Source organism: Haliotis rubra, unplaced genomic scaffold (genome assembly GCF_003918875.1).
Source record: "Haliotis rubra isolate DU_JTF1 unplaced genomic scaffold, ASM391887v1 Scf42, whole genome shotgun sequence".
Taxonomy (NCBI): Eukaryota; Metazoa; Mollusca; class Gastropoda; order Lepetellida; family Haliotidae; genus Haliotis; species Haliotis rubra.
The window spans coordinates 1,589,532-1,616,197 of record NW_025767102.1 but is presented as its reverse complement, the minus strand read 5'-3'; the positions used below and the strand labels follow the sequence as shown (position 1 = coordinate 1,616,197).

The window sequence follows — 26,666 nt, the reverse complement described above, 5'->3', positions numbered from 1 at the left end:
TTAACAAGAGTCTTCATATTACTTGTTAATCTGCCATGACGGATTAACTATATACTATGAATGACTCAGGTGTTGTTTAACTCTTTTGAGTCATATGTGTAGTCATAGCAACCATCAACAATCCATGTTGAACAAATCCCTCAACAGTTAATGTAAAGTTTCTTAAAAAGTAAATGAAGAATGAACTACTACGATTACCACATTATAAAACGTGGATGACAATGTCAGTTGTAGCCTACAATTAAATATACAGAAGTCCGGCATCATCAGTTGAAACATGTTCAGTAACTATTACCGTAAATAATGCATTTTATAACAAAACTATTTTAGTGTCGTGCATGAGGAACTTTGGCTAAGTACCTTGATATGAACTATATGTGTTTTAAAATTTAAAAAGTGCTACCTACTCACGTTTACCCTGGAGAAATGAACAATGCAGAGTTTCAGTTTAAAAAAGCTTTATTTTTAAATACAAACTTTTTTCTTGATCTGCCAACAGCAGTTTGCAAATGAATCATGGTAAACTTACAAATGCTTTTTGACAGATTTAATTTCCATTGGAAATATGCATATAGGGAATAACATCAAATAGCATAAAAAATAATGCATGTGTTAAGGAGACTAAAAATCTGTATGAACTAATTGCCATTATCACATTCAGTTGTCAGAAATGAATATTTGATAATTTCATGCTCACTTTCCTGTCGAAAGAGACCAATGAACCATCATTTCAGAAAAATGCTAGTAAAGATGTCCAAACAATTCAATATCCATAAAAATGGGAGTCAAAATATTGTTCCTCAAAGTGCTCTAGTAAATTATTAACACAGCATCATAATTGTTCATTGTAAATGCCAACTAGATTTAAACTGTAAGATTACAATAAAACAAAATAATTCCATCTTTGGTCCATTCAACATAAAACATAACATCCCAGCCTCTCCTGTCTGGGTTCAGTAAGGGGCATATTTCTTATTTGAAGTTTTGTTTCTCCTAACTGCCTGTCAATTGAAAATAGTTCTGCTATGAATCATTCGTGGACTTCTTCAAACACAGTATCAAGCCAATAAAACCTTATCAAATAATTTTATAAAAAGTTAAATGACAATGCTTTCATAAAATAAAGATTTTCCTTTACTTTTTTTCTTTAAAAAAAGACACTTTAACTCTGCAATTATATGTTCCAGGAATACCAGTGTAACTATTTAAAGTATTTTCATTATCCACTATACAATATACAGTATACTATGGATGTTTTTATAACTTAATAACATGCATTTATATCAGAGTAAACCAGAGAACTGATTTTCAGTTTGACCTAAAAACAAAACTATAAAACATTGTTAGAATTACTACAAATTTTAATTGGCAAATTTTGAACTAAAAAACACTACTTTCCTCATTCTACATACACATGTACACAAACTTAACAAGCATATAGCTACAGGGGGAAGTATAGAAATGTGGTTCTTACAAAATATATTTACATGAGAGAAAGACAGTATCTCTCCACTCACTCTCCAACCACACTTTATGTGACCATCCTTTTCGAATAATGGTAGTTTCCATGGTAACTAAAATCCACAATTTGATCATTTAAAGTACTTTGCCTACACAACCTTACACAATGTAAATTCTACAGTAAAGCATAGGATTTGTGCACAACTCTTGATTCGTCACTAATGTGAACTGTCTGAATTTAATTTAGAATTCCGAGCAATTTTGCATTGTTAAAAACAACCAATCACAGATATACAGTCGAGAAAAACCTCTTCAAATCCTTGATTCAGCTAGCATTCAGCTTGTTCACAGACAAGGCTAAGCTTTGGTGTTCTAGGGGAATCTTCAAGATTCACACTTGTATAATACATAAATACTGTTTAATTCACATCCACATTTGTTCAAGATTCCCAGAATGCTGGGATGGAGGACATAAATACTCGTCTTGCATGTCAAAAGTATGTTGATTTTGCAAGATGTCCAAAATCTTTAAAATTGTCTAATTGACCCGTCATGTGAATGGCACCATTTTGGACGCTAACGTTTAAGTTCAGGCTGAGCACTGTTTAACAATGAGGGATCATGGAAATGTTCTATAGATCCACTCATTCATTATCACTTGTAAGCACTGATTCATTGTTCCTCTCTCCATGTTGGGAGGCCTGAAATGCACTGCATCACTGCACCACATCCATCACATACCCAGCCTCCCAACTGCCCAGCCTCTGTCAAAACAGGAATAGCCCCGTCCTTTTATTGTCTTTCACCATTTGGTTTTTGGCTAGAACATCACACTACGGATTCATTTGTTCTGGGTGAAAAGATTTTGCAATAGAACTGTTTCCATGAAAGGAAGGTCTTACCAGTCCAGATCCACACCCCTGATGTAATCCCAACTATCACGGTCATGAGGTATTTGATCATGAATACATTAAAATCTGGCCATGGTTTGGAAGTGACTCCATATGGACACGGAAACTTATACTTTTCACACACACCAGCATGCCAAGTCACCATCCATTGGTCCCTGAAGGATTGTTCGTAGAAGTAGCACGCTATTACAATTGTTGCTGGCACAGTGTACAGAACTGAAAATATTCCAATTCGCACCATGAGCTTTTCAAGCTTGTCAGTCTTGGTGCCGTCACTCTTCATGATGGTACGAATACGGAAGAGAGATACAAATCCAGCTAGGAGGAAAGATGTTCCAATTATTAAGTACACAACAAGAGGTGCTAGCACAAATCCTCTGAGAGCATCCACATCAAATATGCCCGTGAAACACACACCGCTGAGGACATCGCCGTCCACTTGCCCCATGGCCAAAATGGCAATGGTCTTGATGGCTGGTACAGCCCATGCTGCAAGATGAAAGTACTGAGAGTTTGCTTCAATTGCCTCGTGTCCCCATTTCATTCCAGCTGCAAGAAACCAGGTGAGTGTGAGAATTACCCACCAAATTGAACTTGCCATGCTGAAGAAATACAACATCATGAACAGAATTGTGCAACCTTCTTTCTTCGTTCCCTGGGTGATTATTGGTTCCATTTTCAAAGATGCTTCATCATTAGGTGGATCAAAAGGTTCATTACAAGACACTTTCTCCCTCAGAGCAAAGCCTACAACATAAGCCAGGGCTACCATGAAATAGCAGCCCGAGAGGAAAATGATAGGCCTCTCTGGATACCGGAATCTCTGCATGTCAATGAGAAATGTCAGCACCGTGAAGAGTGTTGAGGCAAGACAAATACACGACCAGACTCCAATCCACCATCTTGCAAATTCCCGATTGTCAGGTTTGAAGAACATATCATGACAAGGGGCCCCGCAATCCCGCTCAGGCGGCTGTGTGCCGACTTTTAACCTGTAATCGAACCCTTTTGGTACTTTCAGAGTCAAGGGGCAACGGAATCCCAGATCTCTTGTGACATTATCATTCTTCTTCCCTGACGAATGCAATCCTCCCCCGCCAGGATGAATCGGGTAGTCGGTGCCCGTCGGAGTAGGTTTTGAGGTTTGTTCTGGTTCGGTGTTATTTTCTCCTACACACAGACCCGAGGTTGGGAATTTCTCGCACTTCAAACTCTCGGGCCACTGAAATCCGAATTTGTTCATGAGGCTTTCACATCCAGTCCTTGCCTGGTTGCACAGGGACTGACACGGGGGTATAGCGTCCTCCAGAACCGTACACACCGGAACGTACATTGTACACAAAAAGAATTTCAGCTGCTGGCTGCACTGAACTTTGACGAGAGGGAAGAACTGGTGAACTTCTAGGCCTGCATCGTCCTGTTTTTGATGGTTTAACAAGTTCGGCATAATAGTTTCATTATACTGAATGTCTTTGCAGAGAGGTATAGTGATAGGTTCGCACTTGCCGTGAGGCGCCAAGGCCTGGTCTGTGATCCTTGTGTACTGAGATTGCTGACAGTCAACTCGGCCTCCATGTTGCAGCATACAACATACGAGCAGGACTTCTAACAACAGTTTCTTCAAAGATCGGAACTTCCCCATATTTGAAAGCACACTGTCGTATACGGGTAATCTCGAATATATCCGAGTGTGGTGTAGGTCAGCTCAATACCTTACCGTCTTCGATTCATGGCAATCGTAAAATCCCCGTTCTCGACGATCTAACTCGCTCCTAGCGAAACATGGCTGCCTTTGTGAGGCCACTTTCAAACAGACAACTAAGCTCAGCGGTTTCTAGGAGCCCCAAATTCCATATGCCCGTTCTGTAACAAAGGCGTGACTAGTAGTGGGGCAACTAGAAACCGGTGACCTATGATTCACCAATGGAAAGGAGAGCACTGCCGCCAGGATCGCACCGATTGGCTAAAACCCACGAGTGGCTGTTCCTTTCTCCTCCAGCGTTTGTAAATGCCATATTTTTCAAGGGCGATTGAATATTATGCGCGGACTATTGACTCCGAAGCAGCGATAATGATTCGCTGCATGCACTCTACCGACACATTAATGAAAATGTTGCTGATTCTTCACAAAACTCTGACAAAACTTAAACAGTTTTATATCCCAGGTATATTTGGAGCGTTTTTTGAAAGCACAGCTTGGACGAATATTTCTGCACAATTCATGCATGAATGAATCAGCTAGTGGAGGTCACGGTGGTTGATTACTATTTAATCTACCCCACGCACCCCAGTATACACGTTTTGATAGGACGTGTATTGTCTCGGGGGTTCTATACACATCTATTTTCCCCGATTGGGGACGGATGTGCCCTCAATACGCAGTTTACACACAGGTGTAACAACAAATAGCTCGACTGCTGGAAAGACGAACGTGGAGTCTGTTGTGTTCTGTGTTGAATAATTGAAAAGAAATGGGAAACTGTTTGTGGCTAGTCCCTTACCAGATGCAGAACCATAGATCTGTCTGTTACTATTTGAGACTGAAATGATGGGAAAGAAATAAATAATACATAAATAACAGTCTATTCTTTTGTGCAAAAAATATCAATATTTCAGTTGTCAGTGAACATGTACGGTTCCCAACGGTATATAAATATAGCTACACACAGAATAGCCTACTTCATTTAAAATGTATTCATAACTTTTATGAATTTAGCTCTAAAAAACACAACACACCTAATCTCGCAAAACAATCAGTTTACACCAGTTTATGTTTTGTGGTGTAATTATCTAAGAATTGACTCAACGAAGTAGCTTTATCGAATATACAAAAGAACTTCATTCAGGTGGCGAAGAAAGAACTCCAAAACACAAATTATTTGAATATTATTTTTGTTGTTGTTTGTTGATTGAGGCTGCACTCAACATTATCGAGTTGGGGCCAGACAATCGTATGATTGATTTATTGAGCAACTATTTTGAGTTAGAAGAATAAAATCACCCGGCCTGACCGCCCGATCTATTTGTTATTGTTGGGGGCCATTTCTACCTCTGACACCTAACGGGCAAAACATTCATTGAACAATTCTTCCGAAACAATGTCATGGTCGAAATGCACACCTTAATCAAAGACCCCGAAGTAATTTCTTCATGTTTTATTTTTTTATTTTACTAAATACTTTGGTTTACATATTAAATGGGATTTATAATGGAATGTGGGTTACTTTTATGAAACAGCTGTAATATGTCCTCTTAATTGTAATGCAGTTGTAAATACGACAGTTAAATATTTATAGAGATTATTTGCTCTCTCTTGTTATACGTTATAAGGATTCCAACAATACCTCGGATTTATCCGAGTTTTCAAATATATAATGTTTACATTTTTAACTTTTATTATACACGGTGACGGTAATCAACGCTGTCAACATGTTGAGCGCCTATTATTGTTTTAATTAAGTCGGTCTCTTTGATCGTGCAAAACGGCTATCTTCAAAGCACTATTATCAGATAAGGACTTTTTTATTTCCTAATGAAAACACGAGCCGCTCTTATCAGGATCTACAACCATTGTATATTTCATTGATAAAATGCTTAATGTAAACAGTTTTTTTCTATTACACCATATTGCATAACTATGTAGACCCGACTGAAAATTAAGTTTTGAATATTGAAGCATACTTTATGTATTGTATTCGTGAAATGCAAGTTTGTAAATCATAATTTACTAACAAATCATACCTTGACTAATGAGTAATTATTATAACTGAGGACAAGTAATATACCCATGTGACCGGGAATATACATTTCGCTATGGTATTAAAAGCGAATCTCAATGTATTTTGTAATACAAAAATCGCTTTAATACAGCGTGGAATCTCATGATGCCCTCAAGGTTTCGAGTTGGTAGATACAGGCAAGCAAGAATCACACATATTAGACTAACATCTATCCTCTGAAATAAGAACGTATTTCACAGAATAACGGTTCATATAAAATATTCATAAAATATAATGAAGCCCAGAAACTTTCTTCGTTTTCAGAAACAGTAGAAATCCAGACTTGACACATATTCTAGACCTGCATGGGCTTTCTTGGATAAATTTGTTTCAGGTCTGTATGACAGAAGACTAACATTGTAACGCTATAATATTAAAAGCGAGTCCGTATACTCTCAATGTATTTTGTAATAAGATAATTGCTTTCGTGCGGCGTGGAATTCCATGAAGCCCTCTAGTGTTCCTGTTGGTACATACAGGCAGTATGAATCAAGCAAAATCGTATATATGTGTACTTGAAGGTACTCCATGGAGCTGTGGAAGAGTCAGACCCAGAGAATAAATCCAGATTTTGTAAATGGGTGTGCAAACAAATGTACGAAGTTATGAAACACTGTAGCATAACGGCATAATAACTACGTAATTTGTGTTCGCCATAATAAGCTGATAAAAGCAATGCTACAACACAACAATTATCTCATTTATCACTGAACATAACAACTCGACTGCCAAATGTCAAACACTTGACTTTTTCCTACTTTAAACGCTTGTGTGTTAACTGATAATTGCCAAGCGTGCCCCTTCTTTTTCACAAAGGACAATGTGAAAAACGTGCGACCTCGATTCTGGACAAACAAACCAGTGATGTCATGAGCACCACTCTCGTCAGTGTACGTACGATGACGTACAATCAACCACTGACTATCCCATATCCACTGTATAACAAGGGTAGACGGTTGGGGACATATACCTCCGGAGTATTTAACTACCGGACAAGCAAGGCCAGGGGCGGATACAGCTTTTTGAGAAAGGGGGGTGCACACTATAGAGAAAAGGAGGGGTGCACACTTCATTTTTACCTGAGTTTCAATGGTCATTTAACAAACCAACAGCACAAGAGAGAGAGGAGAAGCACCCCCTGCACACCCCTCTGGATCCGCCTATGAAGGCATACATCAACGTTTGACTGACGGGGGCTAAAAAAGAAGCTAAAAAGAAATAGCTACCTCTAATGATGCGTTTGACACGGGTATCATAGCGATATTAAATGCATCATATCCAAAAATATCTCACAACGTTGGACTGTTTTCAGCCTGGAAGGTGTTATATTTTCAACCCTATTTGCAAATGGGTACCTTTTCCCTAGTTACCTGACATAGCTGAATATCATTTCATTTATTTTTTAAAAAACATATTTTTCATCCTGTTTTCCTATAAAAAAACCCGGATATACTAACCAATTGTATTTCCATTTTCATTAATAAAACATCAGGAATACGAAGAAGAGAACACATTTTTAATACGAACTAATGGAATACGTTGTTTTGAATCACTGTCGTACACGTACAATGTATACCAAAGACAGACATCTGGCATTGATAATCATATATTGTTTCTCACTTCACGCTAATTAGTTGCTAATTGCTAATTACGCTTATTGATACTCAGCACTCCAAAGATTAGCCGGGATTAACTGTTAATCCCTCGTTAATTTCACTACCGTGGAATAACAAAGCCGTGTCTCTCCCAGTCACAACCAGTCAAGTACAGAATGGTTGTGTTACAGTGTTTATTTACCTGACTGATCGTGGCATGATTTGACAAGCTTCAATCTTGACATTTTGAACTGTTTTTACATGCGACAGGGACAATCCATTAATTGTTGCATAATGAATTGAACAACCATCACAAAGTTAAAATCATACTATGGCATGTTTTCCTAATGAAAGAAATGCTCTTATAACATTTTGTTACCCAAAGCCTTACAAGTTTCATTGAGGTTTTTGTATTGGTGTTATTTAAAAAACAGTACTATATGACACTGGGATTTATTTATCTCGCCGATGATACAGTTATCAAATACGTGAAAAGAATGTTATTGCTTGTTTTGTTAACGTCAGTTTGTAATTATTATTATTTATTTGTGATATTTAACAAACATGACAGTATCATATGATACTGACTCACTCTTTGCTTATATACAGGAGTGAGGGAATTGAGTATAACGTGGCTTTTAAGAGTCTAGGTCAAAAGCTCCTCGACCAAAAGCCCCTCTGGACAAAAGCCCCTCGATAAATGACCAAAAGCCCCTCACGTTATGTATTAATGGAAAAATATGATTAAAGACAAGAAATAATTAATGACATGAAATATATGCATCATAACATAATGATTCTAAATGATATGGGAAAGCCTGAGTTTGGCTGTGAGAAATGTTTGTTTTGCAAAATACCAATTTCCTTTATAGGTTTGTCTCCATTTCCTTTACATTGATGCGACAAAATACTTTATAAATATATATGAGCAATGAGAAAAGTTCATTATTCCTTATAAAATATAAAAATCGTTTTTTTGTTAAAATGCTATATACAATATAGAAGAGCAGTGAGAATTTTTCATTCTTTTATGAAATACATGAATCGAGGGGCTTTTGACAGGGGTGCTCAAATTAGCGAGGGATGTTTTTGAGAGGGGCTTTAGGTCGACGGGCTTTTGGTCGGTACCCGCTTTTAACAGTGTTCCAGTTACTTGAGGGTCTGTACTCTTCATGTTGAGGAAAGCCCGAAAGTATGCAGGTGGAAGGTGAAACACATTAGCATTAATATACTATGAAGACTAAGAAAGACATTAGGGATATGAAGCAACAATCATCGGTTTCTGGTGCGACCAAGGGACACCACTCTGCATAGTGACGAGTTGCGACCCCTTATCCATTGCAGGATTCACTAGTCGTGGGTTCGAATCTGTTGGTCTCTGAGCACAATGCCTGTGGCAGTCTGGTTCACCAAACTGATAAACGTATTTACCTTCGTGCTACTGGGCTTTTTACAAGCTCACGACTCAAATACTATTGAAAGGGGGTGTTAAATGCAACCCATTACGTGTAAATAATGAAGTCCGCTGTTGATGCGGGTCCAGTGAATGACGTATAGACTATACCGTCTCGAGCCAGATAACAACCGTATTTCAGATATTTATCAAATATTTGCACCATTTGGGCTGAGTAACAAATATAGAGACATAAAGACACATTTTGTGCAAATTCGCACAATTTTCATGTCAAATTCACGTCTTGTCTATAAGATATACTTGTAAAACATCAACCCAAATAAGATTCATGAGGCAATATTTCAAATTCAGTGTTTGAAAAACATATAGAATGTACCCAAAATGTCATCATATAATACAGAGCACCTTTTATATAGATAACAGCCTCTGTAAGAATACGGGGCGGTGGAGTAGCCTAGTGGTTAAAGCGTTCTGTCGCCATCCGAAGACCCAGGTTCGATTCCCCACAATGTGTGAACCCCATTTCTGGTGTCCCTACCGAGATTTAGCTGGAATATTGCTAAAAGCGGCGTAAAACTAAACCCACTCAATCTCTGTAAGAATACACAATGCACATCTATAGACGCGGCGAGAGAGGGGTGATTAAAGGCACTGCGCTGTTCACACGCAGCTGTCGAATATTTATCACGACTGAATGTTTATTTATCGGTATGTGTACGGAAGGAAATAGTTATCTCTTCTTGCGTAATATATTTTGACAGATTGAGTTATATTGAAATGATGAAAACAAAAATATGGCAAATCGAAAAGAAAATACCGGAAAATGCTTCTTGGCTACAACTGCGCAGTGATCGACGTCATTCGTTTTAGGTTGATAGCCAACAAATAACATTGATAATTACAGATGCTTGAATATCGCCAATTTCAGCTTTCACTTCAAACCGTTATTTTCAGTCCCGCCGGCTCATCTACAGTGGGGGAGTATTTACTGCTGGTAACAATGAGACGATCTTAAGGAAATAAACCAATGTTTAATTCACTCAGAAAACACCCTTTGCTTTCCAATAACCTTTTAGATTACGCACATCAGGTCAAATTTTATCCCCGCGAAATAACAATAAATTCTGGTTCACAAACAGTGCTCAAAGGCGTCTGCACCGAAACAGATCCTTTATCCCCATTCTACGTGGTAGCAGCTTTGGCGGGGAATCCGCTGTAGATAAAGCCGTTTGAATGACACGAGTATCGGGCTTCTCTTCGCTTCACAGAGCGCAGAGCGCAGAGCACTGGCTGTTACGCCAGATCAACATCCACCCCCGGTAAGGTGTGTTTACGTTTTCCACCGATAAATGGCGACCCTGTTCACGATAAGACTGAGTTTGTTTAGGTGTTTATGAGGTTTATAGATCAATAAGCACGACATTAGATAATGCTAGGTCTCAAACTATTAGTTGATAACAGAAATATTCACTCTTGTTTAATCTTCACCTTTTGAAATACCGTATATTGGTTTTATCTTCAAAATATTCTCAGCAAGCTTTGAGAGATGTTTACCTCTTTCAATTGTACCGATGGATGGTTCAAAGTGCTGTTAACACCTATGTTAAGATATTTGATAAAAATGCTTTTCCTGTTTTTGCTGAATATACCAAATCATGCGCATCACGTTTCCAGAGTAATATAACATATGTTATTCACAGTTAAAAACATTATTTTCTCATATGTATTCGCATATGGTCTTAAAATATTAGCATTAGGGACTGGTGAGTTTTATAAACTATCATTTTCTATACGTTTCACGTTGACATTCTGTCCAATAACATATTTTTATCAAATAAATTCATTTAAGTACGCACAAAGAACATTTATCTTCCATAAATTCTCAGCTACTGCCACAACAATCCGTGTTATTTTCGACTGTTTATTTCATACATACAGTCTGCAGCATCATATGAACTTCACACATCAAATACATACTGTTATGGCTTGTTAGTCAAATTAACACATCTACAAGTGCAGAATGCAATGAAAGATACTTGATATAATAATTTTAACAAACTTACATTATAATACTATTAAAAAAATATTATGAAGGTTATTATGAAATTGTTTTGGTTTTGTTGGGGTATTTTTTATTTCTTTTTTTCCTGTTTTTTGTTTGTTTTTCTTTGGGTTTATTTAGGGGAAGGGGCTTGTGTTTTTGGGGGTTTTTTAAATTTGTGTATATGTTTTAAAAAGGGATGACTGTGTGAAAAAACGGATTATGCATACAAAAAACAGATTTCTGAAGCTCACCATTTTCATTCTTGTAATATATAATTTAAAAAGAAAGAAACCCCACAAAGACAACTGTCTGGTTGAACGATTTATATTATATTTACATGCAGTAACCTAAACAGTTATACAGAGGATCAACATCCTCATCCCGCACGGCCTTTATATGTAATAATCACATTCCATCCTGATTGCTGTCGAAAATATCCACAGGAGGTCACAACCAACAATAAATTGTAACAGAAGCTTTAGTACATACATAGTGATACGCTAAAGTCTTATAAGGCGATAATGATCCCCGCTACAAACAAAGACGTGTGTGTTGGTTTACAGTCCCTATCCCTAGTCTCCTCAACTCGACTATCAGGTAGGGGGTAGAGACTTAGGCGCGGGGGTGGGGACTGGTCATTCTGGCCACCGCGGGGGCTCAGGTCAACCGTTTGATGTCGACCCTCATTAAGTGTCCAGAAATTATTATTCAGCTTATCATACTAAGGCTAGGTATTCTGGGGAATGCCATGGCGATCTATATTGTCGTTACCAGTATATCTACATACGTCAACTTTGACATTCATGTCTTTAGCTGTCAATCAAATGTTTCCAGGATGCCAATTACGCACTGCCTGTATATGAGGATATCTACGTGTGAAGTCCCTGTTGTCTATCATTAAATATCTATAGTGGTCAAATATCCCATGGTAGACGAGTATTTGCCTTTATATTATACGGGAACCGCATGGGTTTATACAGTATGTATGTGGCACGCCCAGCTGAAATTAACACTATCGTATTTCAGTTTTGAGTACATTGACAAAGAGATGAGAAATTGTGATGTCTATCATTAGCCGCCCTTCTTTGATAAACCGCATCAACAAAAATGGAAACTAGACATTATCACCTGCTTCCTTTGAATATGAAACTATATATCCAAGATACGTATACTTGATATTACTTATCACTTTTGAAGATGTCTCAAACTTGCGCCGACAATATCCTTGAAGTATAGCGAATAACCCTAACGCACCAATCACAAGCGTTAAGCGATACTTTATTAGGGGATGTGTGTTTTACACAAAACTAAAACACATTACTAAGATTCACTGTCCAAAGGTTATTATTTTCACAGTTGCCAGTTTTTTACTAATGTTGACGAGACGTTGGTCTTCAATATGACGTTATAACGGGGTATTCGAGAGAACAGGTTTTGCAGGTCGGAAATTGAAAAATTGGAAAAGAACTGATGGTGTCGGTAAAAAGGTGTGTCAAATGTTTCTGGAGCCCTCACTATTAAACACGTAACCGTACTATTAAGCAGACGCCCTAACCGTACCATTTACCGTTAACTCCGTAACTATACAATTCAACAAGCGCCGCATTGTACCATTGAGGGATTACGTACCATTCAGAAGGCGCCGTAACCGTATCACTCAGTAAACGATGTAACCGTACAATTCAGTAAACGCAATATTGTACCATCCAGGGTTTACGTACAATTCAGTAAACGCTATATTGTCCCATCCAGGGTTACGTACAATTCAGTACACGTTGTATTGTGCCTTTCAGTAAACCATGTATTGCACCACTCAGTAAACGCTATATTGTACCATCCAGGGTTTACGTACAATTCAGTGGACGTTGTATTGTACCATCCAGGGTTTACTTACAATTCAGTGGACGTTGTATTGTACCACTCAGTAATCGTTGTATTGTACCATCCAGGTTTTACGTACAATTCAGTGGACGTTGTATTGTACCATCCAGGTTTTACGTACAATTCAGTGGACGTTGTATTGTACCATCCAGCCTTTACGTACAATTCAGTGGACGTTGTATTGTACCATCCAGGGTTTACGTACAATTCAGTAAACGTTGTATTGTACCACCCAATAAACCCTGTACGTACTGCATCACTCAGTAAACCCTGTATTGCACCACTCAGTAAACGCTACATTGTACCATCCAGGGTTTACGTACAATTCAGTGGACGTTGTATTGTACCATCCAGGTTTTACGTACAATTCAGTGGACGATGTATTGTACCATCCAGGGTTTACGTACAATTCAGTAGACGTTGAATTGTACCATCCAGGGTTTACGTACAATTCAGTGGACGTTGTATTGTGCCTTTCAGTAAACCCTGTATTGCACCACTCAGTAAACGCTATATTGTACCACCCTGGGCCCTTATTCTCGAAACGTTCGTAGCCCTAAGAATTCTTAACTTTGATCGTAGCCAATGTGTTAAGAATGGGCTTAAAGAAGTTCGTAGGACTTAAGACGTTTCGAGAATAGCTAGCCAGGGTTTTACGTACAATTCAGTGGAGTGGACGTTGTATTGTACCATCCAGGGTTTACGTACAATTCAGTGGACGTTGTATTGTACCATCCAGGGTTCACGTACAATTCAGTGGACGTTGTATTGTACCATCCAGGGTTCACGTACAATTCAGTAGACGTTGAATTGTACCATCCAGGGTTCACGTACAATTCAGTGGACGTTGTATTGTACCATCCAGGGTTCACGTACAATTCAGTAGACGTTGTATTGTGCCACTCAGTAAACCCTGTATTTCACCACTCAGTAAACGCTATATTGTACCATCCAGGGTTTTACGTACAATTCAGTAAACGTTGTATTGTGCCACTCAGTAAACGCTCTAATGTACCATCCAGGGTTTACGTAGAATCAGTGGACGTTGTATTGTACCATCCAGGGTTTACGTACAATTCAGTAGACGATGTATTGTACAATTCAGGGTTTTTGTACAATTCAGGGTTTACTTACAATTTCAGCAAACCCTGTATTGCACCACTCAGTAAATGCTATATTTTACCATCCAGGGTTTACGTACACTTCAGTAAACGTTGTATTGTGCCACTCAGTAAACGCTATAATGTACTATCCAGGGTTTACGTAGAATCAGTGGACGTTGTATTGTACCATCCAGGGTTTACGTACAATTCCGTGGACGTTGTATTGTGCCACTCAGTAAACCCTGTATTGCACCACTCAGTAAACGCTATATTGTACCATCCAGGGTTTACGTACAATTCAGTAGACGTTGTATTGTGCCACTCAGTAAACCCTGTATTGCACCACTCAGTAAACGCTATATTGTACCATCCAGGGTTTACGTACAATTCAGTAGACGTTGTATTGTGCCACTCAGTAAACCCTGTATTGCACCACTCAGTAAACCCTGTATTTCACCACTCAGTAGTAACGTTGTATTGTACCATCCACGGTTTAAACGCTATATTGTACCATTCAGGGTTTACGTACAATTCAGTACGTTGTATTGTGCCACGCAGTAAACCCTGTATTGCACCACTCAGTAAACGCTATATTGTACCATCCAGGGTTTACGTACAATTCAGTAAACGTTGTATTGTGCCATTCAGTAAACCCTGTATTGCACCATCTCAGTAAACGCTATATTGTACCATCCAGGGTTTACGTACAATTCAGTAGACGTTGTATTGTGCCATCCAGGGTTTACGTACAATTCAGTAAACGCTATATTGTACCATCCAGGGTTAACGTACAATTCAGTAGACGTTGTATTGTACCATCCAGGGTTTACGTACAACAATCAGTAAACCCGTAGATTTCAGTATTGTATTGTACCATCCAGGGTTTACGTACAATTCAGTAAACGACGTATTGTACCATCAGTAAACCCTGTATTGCACATCTCAGTAAACGCTATATTGTACCATCCAGGGTTTACGTACAATTCAGTAGACGTTGTATTGTGCCAGTTCAGTAAACCTGTATTGCACCACTCAGTAAACGCTATATTGTACCATCCAGGGTTTACGTACAATTCAGTAGACGTTGTATTGTGCCGTTCAGTAAACCCTGTATTGCACCACTCAGTAAACGCTATATTGTACCATCCAGGGTTTACGTACAATTCAGTAAACGTTTACAGTACACGCTGTACCATCCACGTATCCAGACGTTGTACGTATTGTACCATCCAGGTTGTTTACGTACCATCCAGGGTTACGTACAAGTGGACGTTGTATTGTGCCACTCAGTAAACCCTGTATTGCACCACTCAGTAAACGCTATATTGTACCATCCAGGGTTTACGTACAATTCAGTAGACGTTGTATTGTACCATCCAGGGTTTACGTACAATTCAGTAAACGCTATATTGTACCATCCAGGGTTTACGTACAATTCAGTAGACGTTGTATTGTGCCACTCAGTAAACCCTGTATTGCACCACTCAGTAGAACGTTGTATTGTACCATCCAGGGTTTACGTACAATTCAGTAGACGTTGTATTGTACCATCCAGGGTTTACGTACAATTCAGTAAACGCTATATTGTACCATCCAGGGTACCATACGTTTACGTACAATTCAGTAGACAATTCAGTAGACGTTGTATTGTACCATCAGTAGACGTTGTATTTCAATACAGTAGGGTTTACAATTCAGTAGATTGTACGTGCCGTTCAGTAAACCCCCTGTATTGCACCACTCAGTAAACGCTTATATTTTAGACAGTAGACGCTGTATTGTACCATCCAGGGTTTACGTACAATTCAGTAGACGTTGTATTGTACCATCCAGGGTTTACGTACAATTCAGTAAACGCTATATTGTACCATCCAGGGTTTACGTACAATTCAGTAGACGTTGTATTGTGCCACTCAGTAAACCCTGTATTGCACCACTCAGTAAACGCTATATTGTACCATCCAGGGTTTACGTACAATTCAGTAGACGTTGTATTGTATCATCCAGGGTTTACGTACAATCAGTGGACGTTGTATTGTACCATTCAGGGTTGCTATACCCTTCAGCTGACGCCGCTTACGTACCATGCTGGTAGACGTGTACTGATGTTTTCCTTCCGTCAGCCTTCAGCACATCAACGTTTTCCCAAACATCACCCCTTTGATGCCTGAATGGGAGGGCGAGAACCATTTGAAGGCAGGAGTATGTATTCGTCTAACTAATTCTGAACCGAAGTTACATTTTACAAATGCAGTTATACAAATGGCCTTAACGCAAGGCTGGTTGATCTGGCCGCCACTTTGGAGTAAATTGCTCAGACATACCTTGAAACACTGAAGAAATAGACCCGTGTCCCTCACATTCATATCTGCTATTCAATCTGACATAAGCCACATTCAGTTTTCAAAAGTAAACACAATGAAAACATTTAATCACGATATCTAGCATTTGACATGACGTTTCTCTTGCTCAAGTCCATCTTGAGTGAGTGAGTGAGTAAGGTTTAACGCCGCTTTTACCAGTATTCCAGCAATATCACGGTGGGGGACACCAGAAATGGGCTTCACACAATGTACTACCCATGTGGAGAATCGAACACGGGTCTTCGGCTTGACGAGAGAACGCTTTAACAGCTAAGCCACCTCACCGCCCCAAGTCCATCTTGAAACACATGGAATGAGATTCGAACCCGAACAGGAACCCGAAAACATTGTGGTATTTGATCACCTCACTTGTACATACACATAACAACTTACTTATATTTCAGTGGCTATTTTGCCACGCATTTTGGTGTTTTAATATCCTTCGATAAGTCTTTGTTAGGAAGAATCATTTAGTAAGTACATAGAACGACACTGACGACGTATTACATGACGGATTGTATATATGCATTTACATTTGCAGTGTTAATGTGTTCATTTTAACCATTTTAAAAGTTAACATTTGAGGTAACAGATGATCGATTCTTTTCATGGCTAATTTGTAAAACGTATTCTTGGTTTAATGTTTTAATACTGCATCTTGCAAATTTGCACACTCACTCACTCACTCACTCACGCACGCAGTCAACCACTCACTCACTCAACCACCCACACTCACTCACTCACTCACTCGACGATTACTTGGATGTTTTCCGATCATCAGAAACCCTTCCCTGACATTCCTTGCCTTCATAGGCGCTACGTTGTGCCCAACGTGACGGGATTTAACGAGCGAGCGGTTTTTAAGATTTTGACACGTAACAACTCCTCTTCAAACAGAATGACATTGATTATAAGTCTGCTTCTGAGTAGATGGTTAGTCACATCAAGGATGAAAAACTGAAAGCCTAACTCGATATTCGCAACAGAAATGAAACCTGACAACTGTTATTGACGGTTTTAGACTTTCTGATAAGTTTGATTTCCGATTTTTGTCGCCCCTTGTTCATTATGAATACCACTGGCGCACAGATTGCGAGTTTCTTTCTTCTTTCAGATTAGACCGAATCCAGTTCCGAAAATTTCTTTGATTACTTTCTGTAACAATTTCATCTAATAAAGCTTGATTCGAGAAAGGTTTCAAATCAGGTTTGAAAACGAAATAAAAAAAACGTGCTATCCCTTTTCGTTGGAAGAGGTTGAAAAACCTACTGGTACAATCAGAAGTGCCCTAGAGGATCACAGAGACCCATGCCATCGATTCCACAAACTCAATTCAAAGATTATCTGAAAATAAGATCGACAATTTGTCAAGCTCGGAACAAAATCATACGCTATCAAATTTGGACGAGAATTTACTTCGATCTGCAGCCATTTGGAGAGAAATAAGAGTTAGCTCGATTAATTTCCCCGGTTAGAACATTGATCGAGAGGCGAGATCAGCCACAGTAGGCTTGAAACCGTCGCCATAGCATGCACCATTATGTAACACGGGCCATTCCGAGAGGGACTAGTATTTATCAGCAGCGCCGCTTACTTAGTCGATAGCCCTTCGACCAGGTCATCAGATTCCACGCACGTACAAGGCCCCGGGCTTGAACTCTGGGTGAAATGTACCCTCATGCCGCCCATGCAGGTGAAATAGGTTTCTAGTCTGTCAATATGCTCCCCGGCTGAACTTCAGGGAAAACAGTTGCCGTACGAGAGTTTTTCTCATCTCGCGAGATTACGTCAAATCTCGCGTCACAACAGGTGAAAACTATCCTGCTCGTCGGCCTTTGGTCTGTTTTTCAAAAGACTCACAACTCACATTCTGTGGATGAAAGGGCAGTCTTGATAAAAGTGAATTGAGGTTTGAAGTGTTGCAAGAGATCAAAGGTCTATAAACTGCACGCGCAAAACCGGAAGTCAAACATGCAGTAATGAGCAGGTTCAAGATGGTGGGTGGAATCAAACGTTCCAAGAACGCTTTTAACTTGGATTAATTTCAGTATCCTTGGATGTCATATATTAAAGGTCGCTTGTAATGTAAACCGACACCAGTGACACGCGTTTCCTACAGTAATATACCATCTAGAAACGACTGACATGTCATTAACCACTGTTCTGTTGGAGGCAAATGTTTTTTCTTGGGTCTCACACTTTCGTAAATAGTGTAAACAGCTTTCTTTGATGGCCAGCGCGGAATGTATAAACATTTACTACGGTGATTAACGTGTTTAAAAACCACTACTAATGTCTTTCTTCGTTTACAAACACCTTGTAATATATACGTAAATATATATAGGCTGCATAAAATGGAACGCAGGATTGTGAGGAAATGGTTGAAGGGTCTCTGTTCACCCCAAAGTAAGTGTTACCCGACAGTATGCGACGGTAATGCGACGTTTGGGTTGGAGACACCACCACCCGTGAAGATCCGGGTTAGAATTGGTCTTCACCAAACGGCGGTGGGGTAGCCTAGTGGTTAAAGCGTTGGCTCGTCACGCCGAAGACCCGGGTTCGAATCCCCACATGGGTACAATGTGTGAAGCCCATTTCTGGTTTCCCCCGCAGTGATGTTGCTGGAATATTGCTAAAAGCGGCGTAAAACCTAAGTCAGTCAGTCAGTCAGTCTTCACCAACCTATGCTAACTGGATCGGGTGGTCAGGCTCGCTGACTTGGTTGACACATGTCATCGTATCCCAAATGTGTAGATCGATGCTCATGATGTTGATCACTGGATTGTCTGGTCCAGACTTGATTAGTTACAGACCGCCATTAACATTGGACATTGATTTCCTTTTCCAAAAAGACTACAGTATCTTTAGGTGGCTCTACTTTCGGATAAAATCTTGATTAGGTTTCATCCGGTGAAGATCCCATGCTTGTAAGAGGCGACTAACAGGCTCGGGTGGCCAGTCTCGCTGACTTGGTTGACACATATCATCGTATCCCAAGTGTGTAGATCAATGCTCATGATGTTGATCACTGGATTGTCTGAAATATGGCCGAGTGCAGCGTTAAACAACAAACAACAGTAGACTACAGGAATGCATCTTGAAGAATCTAGCGTTTTGTAAGTGACAAAATATTATTATAGATAAAATAGATAAACCATTGCGATAACGAATATAACGAGTGCGCGTAAAACTAAACTCACTCACTCACTCACTCATTGCGATAACATAATGTAATTCTCCATTGGAACTGAGCCCTGAAGATGAGCTTCAGTCTATACCAACCATCTTTGATTTGTCTCAGTAACACTGATTTCCTTTTCCAAAAAGACAACAGTATTTTTATGTGGCTCTACTTTCGGATAAAATCTTGATTAGATTTCAACCGGTGAAGACCCCATGCTTGTAAGAGGCAACTAACGGGATTGGGTGGCCAGGTTCGCTGACTTGGTTGACACATATCATCGTATCCCAATTGCGTAGATCGATGCTCATGCTGTTGATCCCTGGACTGTCTGGTCCAGACTCGATTATTTACAGACCGCCGCCATATAGCTGGAATATTGCTGGGTGTAGCGTTAAACAAAAAACCAACCCTCCCTTACAGTTAAAGTTTATTCACTAATATCTTTATGTATAATGTAGTGTCTTGTGTCTCAAAGGCCATATGGCCGTATGTTATATTTTATTTAGTGTGTTAAAAGTGTCTGTATATGTTTTATACATAACATGTGACACACAGAAAGAAATACAGTAGTTAATGTAGTTTCTTCTTTTCTCTGTCATCGTATCCCAATGAAGTAGAACGGTGCTCGTGCTGTTTATCACTGGATTGTCTGGGCCAGACTCGATTATTTACACATCGCAGCCATATAGCTAGACTTTTGCTGAGTTCGGTGTAAAACTAAGCTCACTCACTCACTTATTAGATTTCATTTGAACAACCTGATCTAGTACTCTAGGCTACCAAATACAGGCGGTCAGTAAATGTGGCTAAGACAAGGAGATTTGCACATAGCTATGGCACCCAGACACCCTCAGACACCCACCTGTGGCACAGCCAAAGTACGATTTGAACTCTTTGTTTGACCTCCTAAGATGCTTTCAATATCATAGACCCGTGAAGGTCCGGGTTAGAATGAACCTTCAGTTACCCATGCTTGTCGTAAGAGGCGACTAACTGGATCGGGTGGTCAGGCTCGCTGGCTTGGTTGCCACATGTCATCGGTTCCCAATTGCGCAGATCGATGCTCATGCTGTTGATCACTGGATTGTCTGCCCCAGACTCGATTATTTACAGACCGCCGCCATATAGCTGGAATATTGCTGAGTGTGGCGTAAACCTAACTCACTCACTCACTCCAATATCATAGCAAAGAAACCACCGGTTGTAGATCCGTACTCTTCACAGAGCCCAGAACGTACTATTAATAACATATTTACTCTATTTTGTTCTCGGCACCTGCTGCGTAAACATACCCTTCTTTCAGCTCGGAAATTAAGAGATCTGATGAATATTTGTTAACTGTATAGAGAACTTTATTTGAGGAACTATATGTCATTTCTACTATGCTACAAGTCAACACGTCTGTGACATTTCAAGAGCTCTTCATTCGGTTCCATCTGTAGCAGAGAAAAGACATTGAGTTTCTCCCTTAAAATTTTCTGACTCGATGAAAATCTAAGATTGATTGAGTGTTTGGCTGGCATTGGGAAGCCCCTATTATCAGTGAACATGCATGCCCCTAGGGAGAGTATGAAGCCTTCACAGTTATCACCCGCTTCTATTAACAAGATAGCAATAATCTGTTTTGCCTTTTAGCTACAATCGTCCTGAAAAAATACGAATGTTCTTTTTTCGTTTTAATTTGACAGCCTGTTTCCATTTTATTCCCGATTTTTACAGTAATTGGACGTGGACATTCTACAGGAGGCATTTTCTGCGTGAAAACTACGGCTCGAGATCAGCAGAAAAATATAATGACGAAAAAATGAATAAATGCATTGAATTTGTTCTTCGAAATGTTTCAAATCGGGGGATAAAAAACGTTGCAATGAGCGCATTACTAAACTGTTGATTGCACAAAGTGACAAAGCGTTGCCAACGCCTCCTTGCCCAGGGGGTCGTTATACCTCTTGTGCCCGTGACACTGGCTTGGGTTTTTAAAGAATGAAATGAACCCAATTGGAAGGAGTTTATTTTTAGACGCCATCAGCAATGAACAGCGCTCGGAGTATTACTCCGGTCGATGAAGCTTCATTTTCACAGATTTTGCAAAGTGCAAAGAGGTCACGTGTGTTGAGACGTTTTTTACGTCAACGGGTTGTTGGTGTGAATGGTTTTACAGAGAGCTACCACTGCACGTACACAAGGCCGTTTTTTTCTGATTCAGAATATTTCGGAGCGGTATTGGAGTCTGTCTGGTTACATTAATGCATCAGTCGACGTATCCTGTCGGTGTAGGCTAACACTCTCCGAAAATACATAATTTGGATAGAAACAAATAAATCCATTTAAATTAAAAAGATCCCCATGAGCTCGGAGATTCAGAACCTGGGGCAATTTTAACTCGCTTCATTCAGAGATTTCGTATAGCAGTAAGAGTTGGGCGGAAGGGGGGCCCCGCTGTATGTGATTCAGAGACTGATATAGACAGCTAGTAGTGCGGCTGCGTGAAATTTGGTGGCAATGCATTTGTGGATACATATGTGTCTGTGCGTGCGTGCGTCGGAGGCTTGTTTGTTTGAGTATCACTGGTAGGGCAAGACCGGTGGTCGATAGTTCTGGTGTCCCCAGCCGTGACATTGCTGGAATATTGCTATAAGAGGCGTAAAACCATAGTCACTCTCTCGCAAGTGGTCGATAGAGTAACAACCCGCAACGACGGCGTGCAATAAAAAACACAGTCTTTCTTAGATGATCGTCAAATTACTCGTTCATTGTTTCTGGTATACATATTACTCAGTAATTACAACAATTATGAGATCGACGAGTCTATGATGATTAATAATTCCCACGGAGGTTTCTCGTGATTATATCATTGTGTGTGTCTTCATGGTAGAAGGGCGAGTATTGATACACACTGAAGACACATAATCACGGATTCTAGCAGGGTATGAAACTCCCAAAAATTTAAGCCACACCACAGGGCTGGTTAGATGTAAAACTTGCCAGCTCTGACCAAAACTTACCTGCCCACAAAATATCTTCATATGAACATGTCAATATTTTAATCCGACCGTCGGGCAGGTGAATTTGAGAATCTGGCAGTCCGTGTTGAAAATAACCCGTCCCGGGCGGTCGGGCAGGCAGGTATTTCGAACGCAGATTCTAGCTTCAAACATGATGTATCTTGTCCATCTCGAAACGCATTCGAATGAGATTCGAACCCGAACGATGATATTATGGTATGTTATCACTTCATTTCTAAATACACAGAACAAACTATTTAAATTTTAGTGGATATTTTGCGAAAATTCTACTCAATAAATAGAATATGGTGGGCTTTTTTAGTGCTTCAGTATATATATATATTACATTAAAAAAAGAAAATTGTATTCTATATAGTTAATGACATGACAGATTGACTTTATATTTTAAAAGTATATGAACGTCTTTTGAGTAATAAACATGCATGTACGTACACACACATGCATACACACACATACACACACACACGCATGCATGCAGGCACACACACGCATACACACACACACACACACACATACATACATACATACATACATACATACATACATACATACATACATACATACACATACATACATACATACATACACATACATACATACATACATACATACATACATACATACATACATACACATACATACATACATACATACAGTTGGACATACATACATACAATACACACATTTGTGAATAAAATATACATCACACACACAGACACAGACAGACAGACAGACACAACCAGTGTCATCTTTCTTGGCTCTTGTTTCAGGTCATGCTTGCTGAGGTAGAGTATATAATATTCATTTTCAGATCACCGATCACTTTCATAAATTCGGATGGACATTTTAACAAAAGTGAACGATTTGGTGGATAATTCAAGCCTGCCCCAAGCTCTATCGAAATCTATCATGTTGAGATTGCCAGGGACAATCAGACTGGTTCCAACATCACATCAGAGATGCTGGCTTCAGAATACTACTTCATTCACAAATCCCACTATGCCATCACCAACACCCCAAATTTCAGACCGTTAAATGTAAAGCCACCTGCACGACTTAAGCATAGTTTCATAATTTGTTTACGAAATATTTGAAATGACACAGCTCCATTTTGTCATCAGGCTGTTTGTTAAACAGAAAAATAAAACAATATTTACACTTCCGGTTTTGCGTTGGCACAGCTCTGGTATGTTTGCCTGTTGGGGGAAAAAATCGTTTGCAAAATGGGGACACAATATTGGTACGACCCGTGTACTGGTCAGACCAAAGATGCTGATTGTCCTCGATGTTTGTTTATTGTTAAGACAATAGCCCAACTGCCATTGTTGTGACGTTTTCATTACACTTCACGGCATGTGTTTACTTGAGGCAGCCATGACAGCCAATAAACAACTGTTTAACCTTCGTTGGATGAAAACACTGTGTGGGAATGTGACTGACTTAATTTGGGGGAAATAAACAAATTTGTGTTTTAATCAAGGTAATTATGTTATGAGCCATGTTGGGTATACAGCGGGTTTAATTTTAGATGGCATTTACTAAACAGATCGATTCGATGAACTTTAGAAGTGACATTTTCAAATAATTTCATAAAATTGGGTGTCCATGAAGAATTGAGTCAACGGAATGTTGACATGAGAGGAGCAGTGAGTACGGGCGTCTTGCCTCGTACGGTTTTGTACCATGTTTAAGAAATGCTCTGGCAATATCACCACAGGGGGGAGCAGAAGTAAAAACTTTACACATTCTGCCCATGTGAAAAATCGAACCTGGTCCACTGCGTGTCGGGCGAATGCTTTGCCCACTAGGCTACCCACCGTAGCACCAACCGAAAGACTAAAAGTGCCAAGGTAATGGTATGCTGCTGGATTCTTCTAAACAATCTCAAATATTGTGTATATAATGGCTAAAAGAAAATAGACATCGGGTCTATTTTCACAAATAACAACTCCTTCTTTACTGTAAAAAATGAAAACCCAGGGTAAGACTGTTCACAGCGTATTAATGTTGAACTGTAATGTTCTCCTGACAAGGTCCTTTATTGCTATGGGTGGCACCAGTAGAACTGAATATGGAAGGTCAACGCCAGGGTTGGTTGGTTGTTGTGAACGCCACACTCCATATTCCAGCTATACGGCGGCGGTGTGTACATAATCGGGTCTGGATCAGACAATCCAGTGATCAACAGCATCATTATCGATCTACGCAGTTGGAATACGATGACATGTGTCAACCAAGTCAGCGAGCCTGACCCCCCGATCCCGTTAGTCGCCTCTTACGAGAAGCATGGGTTACTGAAGATCAATTCTAACCCGGACCTTCACGGGTTACAACAACGCCAGGGTATAATCAATCTGGGTTATCTGCCGGAACCGATTCCATTGCGCGTAAAGGGTGAAATAGTAGAGAAAATTATGTGATTAAATCAGTGATGACACCAGGTGTTAGATTACACTAAGTCCGATAATAGATTATCGTGTTTCTTAAAGAAACATTTCAAACAAATCTACGAATGATTTTCAAACAAAGCGGCCGAGGCAGGATTCCAAACAATTTACATTGTCGCTGTACATTTCTTGAAGAACAACGTGCGTTTGTTACCATACATTTGATACAAACGGGGGCGGTGAGGTAGCCTTGTGGTTAAAGCGTTCGCTCGTCAAACCGAAGACCTGGGTTCAATTCCTCACATGGGTACAGTGTGTGAGGCCTATTTCTCGTGTCCCCCGCCGTGGTATTGCTGGAATATTGCTAATGGCGGCGTAAAACTAAACTCACTCACTCATTGCTACTAAAAAGGGGCACAGTTGCCTCCCTTAGGCACACCAGAAACCTATGACTCTGAGTGAATGACCATAGTCGACCAGATCATAATTCTGACAAAACCATTTCGTCTCGAGTACATGATGACGCATGCGCATGTCAACTTTGATGTTTGGGTGCGTCATTTCCTGAGAATATGCACATACAAACATATGAAGAAATGAAATACATTAATTCGGCTTCGTGCCACTGTATGTCACTAAATACCGTTAATTCCATCAAAACTTGGCACCTGTCATCAGCGACCTTTACACTGTTTCCGGAATCGTGACGTGGTTTGATGCTGTATTGTGAAGAAAACTCTCCGTTGGGCTGCCATTTTTACCATTTACAAAGTGTGTTAGATACCTAATAACAGTGAGTGAGTGAGATTTTCCGTTTACAAGAGTGAGGGAGTTTAGTTTTACGCCGCACTCAGTCATATTCCAGCTATATGGCGCCGGTCTGTAAACAATCGAGTCTGGACCAGACAATCCAGTGATCAGCAGCATGAATATCCATCTACGCAAGTGGGATACGATGACATGTGTCAACCAAGTCAGCGAACCTGACCACCCGTTCCCGTTAGTCGCCTCTTACGAGAAGCATGGGTTACTGAAGATCAATTCTAACCCGGATCTTCACGGGTCGAGCAATTGAGTGAGTGAGTGAGATTCTGTGTTTACAAGTAGCAATATTGCAATAACAATACGTTTCACAAAGGCGTCACGAGAAGGATCGATCGAGTGGTGCATCAGGAGCGGGTCACTGGTAAGCGTAACACATGGTTCTGACCAGTCCGTCATGCGGACCCGGAAACAAATACAACCAATGCAGCCCATGCACGTCTAGAATATGTTACAAGTCTAGATTACCACAGTTTCTGAAAATAAAGAAAGTCTCTGGGCGCATTTTTATTGCATTTTATGATTATATTTTCAGAACCTTTTTTCGGTAAAATATTTTCACTTCAGTAACTAGATGTTAGTCTTGGTTCTGACGTTGAAAAAGAACCTGGACCTGGTTTCACAAATGAATCTTATAGTTTAACAGAGACTTACGACAGTCGTAGCGCAAAGACCGCTTTGTCAAACAGCCCCTTG

The 26,666-nt window shown here is 39.8% G+C and overlaps 1 protein-coding gene across 1 annotated transcript; it reads right to left on the bottom strand.

Moving 5' to 3' along the window:
• Positions 1 to 441: 441 nt before the first annotated feature.
• On the bottom strand, positions 442 to 4,187 carry LOC124288511 (frizzled-2-like). The gene has a single exon (XM_046725032.1). It carries the CDS (start codon positions 4,012 to 4,014, stop codon positions 2,290 to 2,292), a length of 1,725 nt encoding a protein of 574 aa, XP_046580988.1. The 5' UTR covers positions 4,015 to 4,187; the 3' UTR covers positions 442 to 2,289.
• Between the last annotated feature and the right edge of the window lie 22,479 nt (positions 4,188 to 26,666).